The sequence below is a fragment of the Phodopus roborovskii genome, unplaced genomic scaffold, assembly GCF_943737965.1.
Source record: "Phodopus roborovskii unplaced genomic scaffold, PHOROB, whole genome shotgun sequence".
NCBI lineage: Eukaryota > Metazoa > Chordata > Mammalia > Rodentia > Cricetidae > Phodopus > Phodopus roborovskii.
This window is the reverse complement of record NW_026125489.1, coordinates 10,230,349-10,247,827: the sequence shown is the minus strand read 5'-3', so window position 1 is coordinate 10,247,827 and position 17,479 is coordinate 10,230,349. Positions and strand designations below refer to the sequence as shown.

General features: G+C 41.3%; 1 protein-coding gene across 1 annotated transcript in view; it reads left to right on the top strand.

Moving 5' to 3' along the window:
- The window catches only part of Ptprb (protein tyrosine phosphatase receptor type B), a 97,228-nt gene that overhangs the window by 28,779 nt on the left and 50,970 nt on the right, over window positions 1–17,479 (top strand). The window contains exons 5-8 of the mRNA XM_051176223.1: window positions 11,333–11,611; window positions 12,384–12,641; window positions 14,456–14,719; window positions 16,216–16,485. Of these exons, the coding sequence (XP_051032180.1) occupies window positions 11,333–11,611; window positions 12,384–12,641; window positions 14,456–14,719; window positions 16,216–16,485 (1,071 nt within the window). The remainder of the gene's footprint in view (window positions 1–11,332; window positions 11,612–12,383; window positions 12,642–14,455; window positions 14,720–16,215; window positions 16,486–17,479) is intronic.

The window sequence follows — 17,479 nt, the reverse complement described above, 5'->3', positions numbered from 1 at the left end:
AGAGAGAGAGAGAGAGAGAGAGAGAGAGAGAGAGAGAGAGAGAGAGAGAATTAACTCAGTTGCGGGACTGGAAGAAGCTGGATTTTCAGTTGTTACATTGTCTATTTCTTGGAAGTTGTAGATGGTTCTGGACTACTCACTTCACTACAACTACAGAGTGTTGAACCTAGAACATCTAGGTGTGCAGGTTGCATGGAAAAGGGTCTCACCAACAGTGTGTGTGTTCAGGGTCTCACCCACAGTGTGTGTTCAGGGTCTCACCAACAGTGTGTGTGTTTGGTGGAGCAGAGCGATTTTTTTTTTTTTAGGAAGGCATATGCCTTAAGGAGCTTGGAGATAATTATTTACCCCAAGGATTTATTTTTTTGGGGGGAAAAAGATAACAAGAGAAGGTCGAGTATAGGTGTTGGTAGCGTAAAACAAGCTCCTAGTTGTTACACAGGGCGATGCTTCAAGTCCAGAGGTGTTTGGACTTGAAACATGAGAAATGTTCACATTGTTGGATGATATTGACTAAAAGGCTTTGATGTTTTGCCACACTAGGGGCAGAAACCAGAGCTTAGTCCGTACTAGGCAAGCACTGTACCACTGGGCTACACCCCAGACTCATTATTTTTCTTAAGGATGTAGTTTTCACCATACATTTCCTGAGCCTCAGGATGAATACGGACGATGAAAATTGCAGATGGTGTCTGCTTGTTGGTATGACGATGCAAGCCTTCTCAGAACTCTCCGTGTCTTTAAAATAAAGATCTCGTTTTAAATATGAAAACTTGAATTAAGATTTTAAAATATTGTTTTAGGGAGGTTTTTTTTAAAAGTTGTTTATTTATACATTCTTCTGTATGTAGTGCTTTCTAAAATTTAAAGGCATATGCAAGTTTTCATTTTGTTAAGAAAAGACAAGTATTATTGCTCAGTATTGGTTGCTAAGCCTTTAGTGATGGGATCCATCTATCATTCTGTACTACCGCTAAAGCAGTGCCAGCTAATGCAATATCACCTCAGACAAAGTTATAAACAAAAGCTGCCATTCAAAATGTGAGCTCTGCCTTATACCAGTCTTATTGCTTTAGGGTGAGTTAGAGAAAGAGAAGGGTTCACTCACGGATGGAGACCAGGCTGGTTATTATTCACTCATGGATGGAGACCAGGCTGGTTATTATTCACTCATGGATGGAGACCAGGCTGTTTCTTATACGAGCTGGTATGATTTTGGGTGATGGGTTTTACTGATAGAGCAAAATAGTTAATGATTTTGTGTTATGTACACCTGGAACTTAAAAAAAAAAAGTAAGTAGTATTTTAGCAATAGTAAGCCTCCATTCCAGATTCCAAATCAGATTTAGTTTAGCAAGTATTCACCATGTGAGATAGCAAGAGGCCAGTGGCAGAGAAGGTGGACCAGTTTATAAAATCATAGTTTAAAAAAAAAAAAAAAAAAGTTGTCCCAGGCATGAGAGGTTATGTTGACAGTGGCCACACAGCCCCTTTCCTGAATGAGGACTCTGTCCTGCCTCATGAGTACCGGGCTGTTATAAGCACAGAGAAGACACAGAGCTATTTTCAAGCTTATCTGGTCATTAACTGGAATGCAACAAGAATGTTGTGAATGTCAAGTTATGTGGTTGTGAATCTATCAGGAAATGATACAATAGCCATACCAAATATAGAATAAGTGGGCATGCTTCACAGACTGCGTGGAAACTCAGACACTAAAACAGAGTCTGCAAAGCGGTAACCTCTGGGATGCCTGGGTGTTTAAATATTAAGTAGATGCTGTTTGGCTTCTGTAGCATTTGTGAAAATTCTAGTTCATTTCAGCAGTGTTACAAATGCAAAATTCTCTGGGCACATCTTTAATCCCAGTACTCAGGAAGCAGAGGCATCTGGATCTCTTTGAGTTTGAGGCTAGCCTGGTCTACATATTGAGTTCTGCCAGACCTACATAAGGAGACACTGTTTTGAAAGAAAGAAAGAAAGAAAGAAAGAGAGAGAGAGAGAGAGAGAAAGAAAGTGAGAGAGAGAGAGAGAAAAGAAAGAAAGAAAGGAAGAGAAAGAGAGAGAGAGAGAGAGAGAAAGAAAGAAGCGGTATTTTTAGGTCACTTTCAGATTTACAGAAAAGTTATGACCTAGCACACAGATACCTCAGATTTCCCTATTGTACTGTGTTTGTTGAAGTGTATGAACCAGTTTTAGCATGATTGACCCATAATGGATTTACACTTTAGTGTTTGTTTGTTTTGTTTTGTTTTGTTTTTTAACCCATCTCCCTTCTCTGTCTTAGGATCCTATTTAATATCCCTAATGCCAATTCCTTGTTGTTGATAATCTAGACAGCTTTGAGTATTTAATACCACACACACACACACACACACACACACACACACACACACACACACACACACACACGGGTGGGGAGGGGCAGAGACTCCTGGGCTTTGCTCTGTAGCCCAGGGCTGATGCTCTTCTTAGGTTTACTGGGGCTCCAGATTTCGGGTTTTGGGAGGAAGAGCAAGCACACACAGAGGTCAAGTTCTTATCGGGTCACTCCAAGGCTCTTCCTGTGACCATGTCCTGTGACTTTGGGGGTTGAAAAGTTCACTGAGGTGGTGTTCAGTTTCTGACCCATTGTCTCCTCTCCCTGAGCCCAGCGAACTGAGGTGGGAACTTTACTGGGGATTCAATATTCACAGGCATTTGACTCCTTGCTAATCTCAGCTAGTTATTAATCTTCCTAGAAAAAAATGACGTCCAAACACCCCTGACCTCAAATGACTTTAATTATCTTAACATGGCAAATTTCTTTTTACTCATGTTTTATTTTTATGTGCACTGGTGGTTTGCCTACATGCATATCTGGAATCGAGCTGCCATGTGGGTGCTGGGAATTGAATCCTGATTGTCCCAAAGAGCAGCCAGTGCTCTTAACTGCTGAGCCATCTCTCCAGTCCCAAATTCCTTAATCTATATGAAAACCCATTTAGGCACTGTGATTATCAAGTTACTGTGCCGGCTATTATTTCCATTCCAAAATGCTGTTTACTGTACTGGATTGACTAAGGCTGCCATACCAAAACTTGGTAGTCTGAAAACAAAATTGGTTTTCCCTCATCCTTGAGGCTAGGATTCCAAGGTCAGATGTGTAGTTTTTTTTGGTCCTCATAGCTCATCTCCTTGTCTGTCACAGGACCACTTTCTCAGTGTGAAAGATCTGTCCCTCCAAGCAGTGAGATATGTCTGTTCTCCTTTCCTTGAAAGGCACTAGACGTATCAAGTGACCCCAGTTCTTACCCTCCCCATTAAGACCCCCCACTATCTCAAGTGCAGCCCCATTCTGGGCTCACTGGAACTTGCAGCTTCAACCCACGAGTTAACTGTAGCTTTAAATATAAGCTGTTATTTCTGAAAACTATCTGTGACATTGTTCTCTCATCAACAAATTTTACAGGGATTGATGTGAAAACATCCCTGGTTTCGATGCTGTGTGACATGAAATTGAACTTAGAATTAATAGAGCTGGGGGGTCAAAGTGCATCAGAGCACACTGCCTCCTGGGAACCACCGGCACGTCTGTCTTTCATGAACAGTAACATTTGGGGACAACACCTTCTTATGTGTGCTTAAATCTATAATGCCTGGGAGTATTTATTGTGATTTCCAGGAAGAAATTTTTTGTGTTTTTATGCTACAAAACCTTCCATATTTAGTGCATGAAAGCATAAAATAGCTATTATGTTGAATATATATAGGATTATGTAGTGTGATAAATATATATTTAACATAATAGATGATTCTTATATATTATTATATATTTATATCAACATAATAGATATTTATATATATTGCCCAAAGGTTTTGTTTGTGTTTTGAGGCAAGGTCTTCCTACGTACCCCCCCATGCTACCCTCAAACTCATGACGATTCTCCCTCCTCAGCCTCTCAGGGATTCTACTCTTTGACTCCATCTCATGGATGCTCTGTGGAGTTCCCATAATGCTTCAGAGATAGATGGATTCGGAAGGCAGCGAGCCTCCGCTCTTCACTGGCCAGGATATTTGGAGAAAGCTGCCTTTTGCCTCAGGGCCACTCATTAATGATGGGGAAATGACACTACCTACTTCATTGGGCTTTTTAGGAGATTCTAACGGTTAAATTGGAATAATTAATCAACTGACAAGGTAGAATAATTTGTCACATTCTTCCTGCAGTGACTCCCAGCTTGAGCATGGTGTGTCATCCTCCTGGAAACTAGCATAAATTTCACAAGTCCACCTCTCTCTCTCATGGCAGAGCTGGAACTTGATCTCTGCTTCATCTGTGTAGATACTCTGAGCACTGTTCTACGGAATGTGTTTTATTTTTAAGTTGATATTGTTTCTTCCAAATTTCTACATGATGTCCTATGACTCTCAAGTAATCTTTTAAGGAGAAAAAAATATATGTGGAAGGGGACAGAAAGAAATGGTCTGCCTTCCTTCTCCATACGGCAAGTTGCTAGAGTCCCTACAGAAAAGGAAAGATGGAGATGGTGTTGGCCGCTATCTTAGCCTGTAAGAGAAGCCAAGCTCATTGGCTATGTGAATATGCAGAAATTAAGGTGCAGCTCTGCCCTGATTATGTAATGTGAAACTGGAATGTACAACTGCTTTTCGGGGATTTTGTTTGAACTTTGTGATTTTCCTCCTTCAATGTGGAGGAAAGCATTGGACATACCAAACACATAATAAACTAAAAAGGGAATAGCACAAGTTAGGAGAACTTGAGGTTCTTTCAGAGGATCTGGGTTCGATTCCCAAAACCCATGTATGGTGACTCCCATCTGTCCAGGGCATCCAGCTCCTCTTCCGACCTCTTCTGACAGTGTGCACACATGAGTGAGCAAAACACTCACATATGTAAAATAAATGCATTCCCCCTTTTTTTTTTTAAAAAGAAGAAAATCAAAAATAATAACATAATGAAATAGCATGTACCTATTACCCGCCTTTGATAAATTACAAGCTTATAGCCAACCTTGTTTCGTGTACATCCTGACCCCATGGCTTATCACTTTGAACAATCCAAATCATGGTGCTCTCATTTGGTTTGTAAATATTCCAATTTGCGTCTTTATAAGTATGATTAAAAAGAACCACATAACAACAATATAGTTATCTTACCCAACACTAGCAAAAAAAGGAAAAAAAAAAAGTCCTTACTGCTTAGCTGTCCAGGTATAGGTGCACACCATCATACAACAGTGCAGCAAATCATTTCTACTTAAGAAGCTTTGGGGCAGCAATCCCATCCAAGCTGTGGCTGGAGAACTTTTCCTTATACTGCACTCATGCAACACTTTAAATAATAAGACCATGGTGTTGGTGACAATGAATTGGGGACACTATATACTAAAGGACACTGTGAGGACAGAATGCAGCCCCTGAAGCCTGTAGGAATGCTCTCAGGGCTAACAGGTTTCCGTGGTTCGGTAGACATGAGCTTACTCTTTGGTGATTTTGATTAAACTTCTTTCTCACTTTGCAATTGCTATATTTATTCTGATTTTCAAGTCCTATGCACCCTTCCACATTTGCTGGAGTCTGTCTCCTTCAAGAAGCGCACATTTTTGTTTGTTAAATTGCTTTCCAATTTAGCATTAAAATTTCCTCTATTACTGCATAGATCGAGCATCCTTACCCCAGCCCCCCAAATCTGAAATCCTCCAAAATCTGAAACTTTCTGAGTACTGACAGGATGTCACAAGTGGAAAATTCCATACCATGAAACTCTGTTTTCTGCATGAATTATTAAAAAGTATACAAAATTACCTGTATGCTATGCACATAGGATGTAATGAAACATGTGAATATTGTGCTTACACTTGGGTTCAGTCCCTTCAATACTTATTATGTGTATGGAAATATTTAAGAAAAACACCTCCAAATATGAGGCATGTGTTGTTGTAAGCATTTCAAGTTAGAGAAAATCACCCTATGTGGAACACAATATTTGCCCCAAGACTCACACCAACCGCATTCTACAAAGTGCTCCCATGTGCCAGGGCTCCCCTTAGCTCCTCTTCTGCATTGCCTCATACTCTGAAAAATGCATACTGCTAGTTCCAGTTAAGAAGAGGGACTGAGGACCAAGGTAACAATGCACCTATAGCCATCCTTGCGATAAATGCCAGAGTTGGGGTATACATGTCTAAGTGTGGTCAAAGTTAGCCACCTCGATAATTCATCTTCATCCTATTTGTTCCTCTCACGTATGTCTCAGAGTCGCAGACTCCGGGCCTGTGTGGTGTTTGGTGTGACAATCTACAGAATAATATGGCACTGTTGTTAATGATGTGGCAAATGATTGTCAAAACTGCTCTAACTTCCTTCAAGGTTGTTAGAGGTGTACAGGTACCTTGTGGCTAAAGTTTACATCTAACGTAAATCTGATGTCCAGCATCCTGATGTATTGGCTCAATAGTATTATGTATTCCTCATTAGCATAATATGCCGCGTCACCCTTAAAGTAGGCGAGAAGATTGACTTTAGCAGTGGTTTTCAACCTTCCTAATGCTGCGACCCTTTAAATCGGTTCCTCCTGTTGTGCTGACCCCCAACCATAAAATTATTTCGTTGCTACTTCATAACTGTAACTTTGCTACTGTTAGGAATCATGATGTAAATATCTGTGTTTCCCGATGGTCGTAGGAGACCCCTGTGAAAGGGTTGTCCGACTTCACCCCAAAGAGGGTGCGACCCATAGTGGAGACCTGCTGGACTATAGTCAAACAGCAATAACAACAAAGGAAATTCTTTCCACAAGAAATGTATTGAATGTGCCGGGGACTATGGGAAATTCCTCTCCTGAGCTGTTTTTCTTCTCATTTCAAAGAGTGCGTAGCAGGAATTAGTTGAGATGATTATTGCACCGCCATGTAATTTCCAAAAAAAAAAAAAAAACCCTCTGATTATTCTATTTGAATCATTGGTGTCCATTTTCCAGTTTATATAAAAGGCCAAGCGAACGTAGCTTGCAATCAATCAAGCTTGCTACCTGCCTGCTTTTAAATAAGAATGATAACTATCCAGCTTCTGTAAGGCTACCAGAACTTGGCTGCGGGTCCCCTGGGCCTGAGTAAGACAGTAAGGAAAGATACAATTAGAAAGAAGTGTGCTATCCAGAGCCAGGAAAGTCTTGAGTGCCTGTGAAGAAACTTGGTGGATGCTGACGACGTTCTTGCCGTTTCAGTGGGGAGGACGGGAGGAAGGAGAGCACACCCTCCAGTAGTGGAGGGAAGACTTGACAGAAGGAGAACACCTAAATGTCTCTTGTGGTAAGCTAGCACACACCGATAGGACCTCAAGTAAATGCACTAGAACGACCCGGCAAAGGAGCAGGTAAGGGAAATTCTTCAAAACTCAACAGGGTGACTCCCCGGAGAAGCCAACGTCCGCTCCCGGGCATAACTGTAGCTGCTGCTTTGTGTCTCTCTCCCACACTCTGAAAGCTCATGCTTAACTCTATGCTACAACCACTTATTAATAAACTCCCACTTAGCTTCCTAAAACGATAAGTAAATCAATATCTAAGGGAGCTTCCGTGTGCCTAGAATTGGACCTAGAGCCACCATTGCTGGTACCCACATTGAGTATGCTATCAACGGAGGGGTTCTACAAGCACGCCTGTCATTTCCAGAAATGTCTAGCTACACTGTGTATGTACTTCAGGGTAGCATTTCCCACACTAGGAAGAACACAGAGTTTGCACCCAGGTGTCAGATATTTTGCTGTGTCTAGGATTCTGCAGGTAGAGAAGACTCATTGTAAATCATGACGTCCCACACAGATTTAACCAAGGTCCCAGACAGCTGATAACACCAATGCATAGGTTGGCTGCATTCTTCTGGGTTTAACACCATTTCTAAAAGAAATTCAGATTTCAAATGCTAAGCCTAGAAATCATTGTAACAATAAATACTAATGTTTTTAGTAATCTCACTGGTAAGAATTATATGAATTAAATATTACTTGAATTAGAAATATAATTTTCTCCTTTCCAAGTAACTTTTTTTTCTTTTTTATGGGAAAACATAATTAATTTTGGCTTGGGATTTTTGCCAAGCTTTGTCTTTTCTTTTGAGAACAGAAAAAAAAAAAAACTGGTTGGTGGTTATATAACTGAATTGCCAAACAGTGTTAAAATCCCCCCAACAACACACATACATACATACATATGAAATTTGGGGCTGGGAGATGGCTTACTGGGATAAGTGCTTTCCTTGCAAATATGAGGACCTGAGTTGGAATTCCCAGACCCCACACAAATACAGGCATGATAATGCATATCTATAATCCCCATGTTCCCAGGGCAAGATGGGAAATAGAGAAGGGGTAATCCCAGGGAGCTCATGGGCCAGTCAGCCTGGTGTGTGTACACAGTGACAGCCACAAAGCACCCCGTCTCCAATAAGGTGGAATACAAGGGCACCGATCTAACCTCCACATACATGCCAGGGCATACCTGGGTACCAACACTCACATACAGTAATGCTTACACACACACAAGCACACCATGCACACTGCTGTACACCAAAGAAGCGTGCACCCCATATAGAAGCATATTATTTATATCTCCTATGAAATCGAAATGTTTTTAGCACAGTGAAGTTTTCATTTGGCTTGGATTAAAACGAAGTCTACAACCTCTGCAGAGCAGCCATGGACCACTGCCAGCCCTGGCCTTTATCACAGTATAAATGGGGTTCTAAGTGTTTGTTTCCAGGGTAGGTTCTTGCAGCCCAGGCACTTCCCAGTTTCATTGTCTTTGTTCTGCCGGATGTACAAAGGATTGACTGTTTTGTTTTCTGGCTCGGAGAGATTAGATGAAGTCTGCATTTCTGAAGTTCAACCTCTAGGCACGCAACCTTAAACTTTTCTTGCATTTCATATTTTGCAGATTACGCATACTTAGATTATACTGGTCACAGCATTTTGTTTAACCTTTACCTGGCTGGCATCGATGGCAAGGTTTTTCTCCTTAGGACTGGCACTGAGTGAAATCATCCCTTTCACTCTTGTCCTTAAAACGTCACTTCAGCAAAAATACTTCTGTTTGGTCCTACTGTGGTGTTCTTGAGGCTTGCTGGCTATTAGAATCTCACGATGTTGGATATCTTATTCTTGTCAGGCAACCATAAACCTTGTGTGAGTGGAAATTACCTCCCTTCCTTTTAACATGGCATCTGCTGTATAGGATAGAAAATTTAAATAACATTACCTCTATCATCCCCACCCCCAAGAAAAACCTCTAGTTTTCAATGAAAAAAAAGAATGCAACTATGAATAAAAAAAAATCATCTTAAGGAGTTATTTTAACTTGAGTTAGAAAATTAGTTCCAAGGTCTTAGCAAAACTTAAAAAAAAAAAAAAAAAAAAAAAAAACAGAAGCAATTGAAGATATTGTCAGTTTAGCTCCTAAATTTTCTGCTTTACTTTTGCCTCCTTGTTATCAGTGGTTCAAAATAAGACATTTATTTCTTTGGTAAATGAGACAGAGATGAGATTTTGTACTGAGTACCCATTGCATGATGGGTAAAATCTCCTCTACATCAGGTTTGCTCTGAAAATTCCTTGGAACTCTGGTATTTGTCATCATTGTCTCAACACTATCATCGTCGTCATTATTATGATTACTCCAGACAAATAGGGAGATGAAACATTTGATGGCGTACCACTCATTCACAGTGTCACATAGACAATATTCGATGGAGCCAAGACTTGGAATATCTAATTCCAAAGTCCATGTTCTCTACGACTCTACATCATTGGTTCTGTGGCAGATTACCATCATGTAACAGGAACCACAATCAATGACAGTTGACTTTGAGCATTACTGGTTGCCCCAATAGAGAACAACCAAGCCATTGAGCCAGGCTGAAAGTCACCGAGTGTTAAAACATAGACCCTTCAGCTGAGCACAAGGGTTGACGACACCACGTGAAGTGTGCTCATTTTCAAAGCTCAGCTGTGCTCGGAGCCCTCTCTCCAAAATACTGCTTTAACTGCTTGTTAGCTAATATTTGTATTTTTAACAATCACTGATATTTAATGTCATATTTAATTTTTACTGAATGATGACCTCATATAAATAATAGCATCAAACATGAAGGCACAGAATTTCATAAGCTGTATTACACATATGATATCTTGTTCACCCATAAGTAGTCTTTATGAACCTCTGCCCACAAATGCCATGTGAATGTAGAATGACGTTAGTTTACTTGCTGGAGTTGTGCTAATAGCAAATTGGCATCTTCTTCAAATTGCACTCTTATTATAAGGTCTATAATTCTTGATGTCATGAACAAAATGCAGCCAGTCAGGAGATGGATAAAGCTGAGGTCTGTATAGCTATGCCACTCAAACAAATGGCCTGATTTATAAATTGCTCTCCAATATCTCCTTCTGACTTTGGGGGCCAAGAACTATGCAGTATCGCTAACTTTTCTCATTCAGAAGTTTCTCAATAGTTCTGATCTCTGTATGCAAAGTAGGGACAGCCTATTTTCTTATGTTTGACTCCTCACCATTCCTAATGAAATGCTGTTGACCTAGATCTCAACCTGGTAATACCATCCTGACTCAAGTTCAACGTTGAAGATTCAGCACTGCCCCTGACTTTGAGAGCTGAAACAAAGTGAATTGTTGAGTGCAAAACACTGTCAATCACAATAGCTCTAGGGCTCCTGAAAACTCCATCATGCTCCAGAGCTAAGATTTTAAAAATCCAGGGATATTGGTCATCCCAGCTATTGGGAGCATTGATTTTGACAAGCAAGTCTATTTTAGAATCAATATCAATCTGTGTTCTTTTGTGATCATCTAATAGCTAAAAGCTACCCCAACTTGCTCATGTAAGTGACACCAAGAATCCACAGCCTAGGAAGAGGCTGAGTACAAATCCCAAACTCCTGTTATCTCTCAATAGTTTGTATTTTCTGATTGGAATGTCAGTATTTAATCAAGAGCAGGCTGGATGCTTGTTGATGTCTAAAAATCATGCTGAACTTGCAAGTCAAAGTAAACACCGATTGAGATGTCAAGGTCAGACCTACCTTAACAAAAAAGTCTTACCACGCCGTCACTAATAGGTAAGGGAGGTATGTCTTTGAAAAGTGGAACACTGGGTTTGTAAGTATTGCAACATGTCAGATTCCCCCTCCTCCCCCTCCCACACCGTCCGGCATCGGATTCTTTAAATTTTTAAGGAAAATGAACCTGGGCTGCAGCAGCATAAACAGTTCTTTTCAAAGCCCTCATGCTGCCTTCTCTTTGATGGTGTTTGCCTTGCAGATCCCTTGCCCCCTGCTAGGTTTGAAGTCAACCCTGAGAAGACAACTTCAACCACCCTGCAGGTGGGGTGGGCGCCTTCTTCTGGGAAAGTCACCTGCTATGAGGTACAACTGTTTGATAATAACAATCAAAAGATTCAAGAGGTCCGAGTTCCAGAGAGTACCACATGGAGCCAATACACTTTCTTGAACCTCACTGCTGGTAATAATTACAAATTCGCCATCACGTCTGTTTCTGGAGAAAAACGTTCCTTTCCTGTGTATACCAACGGGTCAACAGGTAAGATCTGTGCTGTCTGTGGTTAATAGTCTGTGCTATCTCATTTTTCCTTTTTCTTCCTTTTGATGGTGCTGGGAGACCACTACATGGTAGGCAAACATTCCCCAGCCCTCCATGGCACCTTCAGAGTGATATCTCATCGAATATGCCACCCTAGCCCTGAGCATAGTGGTGTGAGTGTGCTCTACTTGGCTAGGTGATTTTGAACAAGTCACACAGTTTCTCTGAAAACAGAGTTTTCTCTTATTTAATTTATCTGCCACAGTTTCCAATCTTGTGTGACAAAACATAGTTTTCCTCTGTTGTGTATTCTCATAACAGCAAGTTACGACATCTTGTAAATACTCCTTCGTTTAAAACATGTTTTTGTTTCCTGGCCATGGTGAGAACTGAGTCATCTAGTGTCCCGTGTGTCATGATGTCCCAGAAAGTGCATGACATTCCTGTAACTTGCTCTCCCCTCATGGTCTCTGTTTATTTCTATCACTTTCCACTTTTCATCCCCTACAGTTTGTTCCTTTACCTCCCCTATTTATCGTCCTTGGCCACACCTACCTTCATCTCTATAAAGCCCTTAAAGTCTGCGGACTTTAGAAAGGTGGTTAGGGAAGGTTCCAGCGAACTCTCAAGAGGGCCATTACTGATTATTGCTATGACACAAGTTAAACTGTAAAGAGAAGTATGAGTAGGTGTGTAAATGAAAGGACTACGTCTGCGTCTTCTACCAGGGGATTAAGAATGACCTTGTGGATGTGTGTTTTTATACCACCAGTACCATCTCCAGTGGAAGACATTGGCATTTCCCCCAATCCCAATTCTCTCCTAATCTCCTGGTCTCATGGTTCTGGGAATGTGGAACAATACAGGCTGATGCTCGTGGATAAAGGGATCTTACTTCAAGACGGGAGCGCAGATAAGCAGGGCACTTCTTATACTTTCCATGGACTGACCCCTGGACACCTCTACAACCTCACAATTGTCACCATGGCCTCAGGACTACAGAACTACAGGTGGAAATTAGTGAGGACGGGTGAGTCCCCCTTCTTTAGCTAAACAAGAGCAAAGCTCAAACTGAGCTTAAATCATGTGTATTATGTGAATAATGGCCAAGTTGAAATTCATGAGTTATAGGAAGACTTTAACATATGTCCATTTTATTGAAGAAAAATGATTCTCTTCTATCATAAAGTTGAAGCTAGCCCTTGGCAGCATTTCGAAGCAGACAAAGTTAGTTGCTGATATGGTTCAAATTTCCTCGTTTAATACATGCCGAAGGCCCCCTACTTCAGACTCATAAATAGGCATCTATTATCTTTGTGATCACCCACAGTCAGTTGGGGGTGCTTCTCATAATGTCGTGTAGAGCTATGTCCTTGTATGACAGTCATTTCCAAAACCCTCTACCCGACAAAATATGATGTGGGGCCTGATCACACAACCCAATCTACACTGAAAAAGTGAATTGGTACCACTAATTAATGAATTGCTCATTCACTGATTCATTTAGCCAGTATTTGCCAAGCATTGCAGGCTAGTACCATTCAAGTTAGACAATGTCAGAGTTCTCATGAAACTCACATTCGAATGACCCTAATTAGTATAATGTGTTGATAAACTTCTCTTTGTGAATTATCTCATTTTAAAATAAACTGTAAAATAGGCCCAGTGGGGGAGAGAACTATAGGAGACTGAGGAACAAGCTATTGGGACATCTACATATTCACATTTCTTTTATAACACACTCCAAATATATGTAGATGTCCCTAAAAAGCGCACAAGAAGTATTAAAGGCCATTTGTGAATATCAAGAGCAAATACAACCAGGTGTACACCTGCAATCCCAACGCTCAGAAAGCTGAGACAGGAGGATCAGAAGTTTGAGGACCACCTTGCGTATAGAACAGGTTCTAGTCCATTCTAGAACATCCTAGACAGACAGAGAGAGGGACAGAGACAGAGACCGAGAGAGACAGAGACCATTTGAGATAGAACACAAATTACACTCCTGAGCATCCTGTGCACAATCACTGTGCTATAACCACTCTTTTAGTGATTAATTTGTAGTATGTCATCAGGCATAGTTACGGCATGGGTAAGAGGTAGGAAAAATATTCATTGAAGCTTATTTCTTGTCGTGAGCTTTCCTTTGATGAAAGAGTAACACAGCTCTTCATCATGATCTAATATAAAATGCCTTTTAGTGGGTTTGAGGGGTGACTCATCGGTTAGGAGGGCTTGCTACACCCCCTTTGTGCAGCTCACAACTGCCTATAACTCCAGCTACTTAGATTTAGTGCCCTCCTCTAGCATCTATGGGCACTTGGACGCATGTGACATACATTCACACACGCACATATGTGTGCACACACATGCACACACACATGCATACACACACATGAAGACAAAACTGTTTTAGAAAGCATATTAGCACACACATTTTCACAACTACCATGTTCAGTGCGTGCTCGATATTATTATTAAATAGATAAACACACAGGCACACTCACAAAGAAATTAAGTAGATGACAGACCTCTTTGTGAATTCTATCTAAAGAATCCCAGAAAATACAGAAAATCTTCTAACCAAGCTGTATTTGCCAGGAAGCAACTAGATATATGAGACTGGCAGAATGAGACTGGCAGAAAATGGTCCAGTGTTCTGTGGGCATCTTGCCAAGGCCCAGCCAGAATCCAGGCTCCTGATTGCAAGATAGTGCTCTTGCCATAGCATGATATTTCTTGGGTTTCTAGTATCATATTGTCTCTTGATGTCCTGCAGACACTGAAGTTTAGGAAGGGCGAGAGTTGAGGAATAAAATCTCTTTTCCATTTGTTACTAATTAGCTCCCATGGAAGTCTCAAGTCTGAAGGTGACAAATGATGCCAGTTCAACCGCTCTAAAAGTCAAGTGGCAGAAACCTCTTGGAGATGTAGATTCCTACAACATTACCCTGTCTCACCAAGGGGTCATCAAGGAATCCAAGACATTAGCGCCTCGTGTTACTGAAACTCAGTTTAAAGACTTAGTTCCTGGACGGCTTTACCAAGTTACCATCAGCTGCATCTCTGGCGAACTATCTGCGCAGAAGATATCAATGGGCAGAACAGGTAAATCAGCCCCCAAAATACTCTTCGCCTGCCTCAGCCATTCTCAGATATATCTCAGAATAGGACAAAGTAATGTAGATGGGAACTTCTTTGCCCACCTGGGAAGTAAGGTCTTCATGGCCAAGAACACCTATAGAATAGAATCCAAGTGCAGAGTAAATTAGACGGCTATTGCATACATTTCATTATTTAAGCAAATGTGCTTGGGCTCCCTTGTGATCTGCGTGTTGTCCCTGATCTCTTCTTTCTCGTAATGCATCACCTTAGTAGCACAAATGCAAGAGCATTGATGTCACTATAGAGGACATTTCTGATTCATTCGTATAATAAGGCCAAGTTAGCACTTAACTATGTTTTCCCATAAATAACTGTATTAATTTGTTACTGAACAGTTATCTTGTTCTTTATTCAAATAAATTACTGGGTTACAAATCTTGGATACTGTTAAAGTAGTGATGATGTACCAATGCTTTTAAGACAAGGTTCTGAGAAGTAGATGTTGCACTTTAACCACACACACACACACACCAAGAATAGAACCCTTTAGAAATGCTAAAGACATTAATAACTTCACACCTACTTCATGTATTTATTGCAAGGAAAGTGTAAGCTAAGAGCTATGCTGTTAGTATAGACATTGTACAGACAAACTGTAGTGATTAAGCAACTTGTTCACGGTTATCTGGCCAGAAAGTTCTGGAGCTTGACTTTAAACCAGGTGGTTCAACCTGAGTCCAATCTCAGTGTCATTAGAGATCTCAAGTAAGAGTTGTATGTGCAAAAGGGTTCAAGAACAATGTTCCCCTTTAGAAGACCTGTAGGAGCCTATTGGGAAGGGCCTTGCAGCAGAACACAGGAAAGTCTAAATGAAAGGAGGAATGAAAGAAAGTCTGTGAGCTAATGGATGACAGGAACACAGGCTCAGAAGTGGGAGGAGCTCAGGAGACACAGTTCTGTGGCTCACGTCCCCGAACTCTCTAAAGGGGAGAGGGTGGCGGCCGGGAGAAGTCAAGGATTGGTCTAGGAGAACAAGTCTGGACAGAAGAGACATGCATGTAAATGAAGGATCCGGGGTTTGGTTCATAACGTAAGATGTTTGTTACTTCCGGTTGGAATTTAAAAAAAAAAAAAAAAGGAGAATGTTTCATGACCGCAATATCCTGTACCGTTTTGTCACATTGGTTAGTGTCACCACCATGAGACTGAATGTCAGCATGATCTCCGGGGCTAGCTGACAATAGTGTTGCAAGAGAGTGTGTATCTGTCATGTTACTGAAATGGTTTTCGCATGCATTTCCTGACTGTCAAATGTCTCCAAAATGAAAAAAAAAAATAGTATCACCTGAGGGACTCAGGTATCTGGAGGGGACACAAATGTGCGCAATAGCAGACAGTGTGTTCTTTTATATATTGCTTCCCATAGAAAGCAAGTGAATGTTCTTATTTTGTTGTTGTTGTTTGTTTTGTTTTTGTTTTCTTGGCACATCCTTGTTTAGTTCCAGAAAAGGTGAGGAATCTGGTTTCCTACAATGAGATTTGGATGAAAACCTTCGCAGTGAACTGGACGCCCCCTGCTGGAGATTGGGAGCATTATCGTATCCTGCTCTTCAATGGATCCTCGGTGCTGCTCAACGCCACTGTGGGAAAGGAGGAAAGGCACTACGTCATGGACGCTGTGCAGCTCATTCCAGGAAGACAGTATGAGGTAGACGTCATTGTTGAGAGTGGAAACCTGAGAAATTCTGAGCGCTGCCAAGGCAGGACAGGTAAACAAACATGAAGGGGCTGGTGATTGGCAGCATTTAATACATTCCCCGTCTCACATAACCAGGCATTATATTTTTGTACTCCCTCAAGGTGAGGTATTATAAGGCTAACAGAGGTTCACACATTTAACTTTGTCAAATTTGGACATCCAGCCTCCTTTCCACTGGTCACTCCGTTATTTCATGAAAGAATTAAAGATGTGTTTTTATGATCTTTGTGCTGGCAGAGCGGACAGAGGGAGGGTGTGGAAGGATGCTATGTGCTCCTGCGACCAGTAGAGGGGAGAGGGTCCGAAAGAGCAGGAGTTAAAGGAACTTACCAGATGCCCAGCCTGGGTGCCGGGAACTCTACCCAGGTCTTTTGCAAGAGCTGCAAGCACTCTTAAACCACCGAGGCTGCTCTCCAGCCCCAAGAAAAAGACATTTTAAATGCCAAAACATAGGGAAGACACAACCTGGGAATAAATATGTTTGTGACCTAAGTTACCATCACCTTGTCCTAATATTGACTAATCTGAGGATTTCAGGGTAGGATGACTGACGTGGAGAGGATACCTTAGGATGGTTCAGACATACAGATCTTGATGTCACCATTACACCGAGATTTCTTTGGCAGGCCATAAACACCTTGAAGCCTGTCTTCTCGAGATCAGCATTCCTATGATGATGCTTGGGGTGTAGAATAGCCCACACTTAGAGTAAAATTCCTCTCTCTTAGTCTTGCCTACTAAAGAAATAACTACACGGATTCAGTGTTCTCATGAGAAGAATACCAAGCAGGATGATTGTGACAGCCACTTAACTCGCCAACCGCATCTTTCAGGGATCTTCTCCTTTTCCAGATGTTTCTGTCTGATGGGTAATGATCAAACGCATAGCCAGCATAAGGAAGACACTTCAGCGACTCACAGGATGGGTGTCCTTGTCATCCCCCCTCCCAATATTTTTGCCAGTCACTTTAAACAATCTGGAAATGTAAGCTGGATCAACAGTG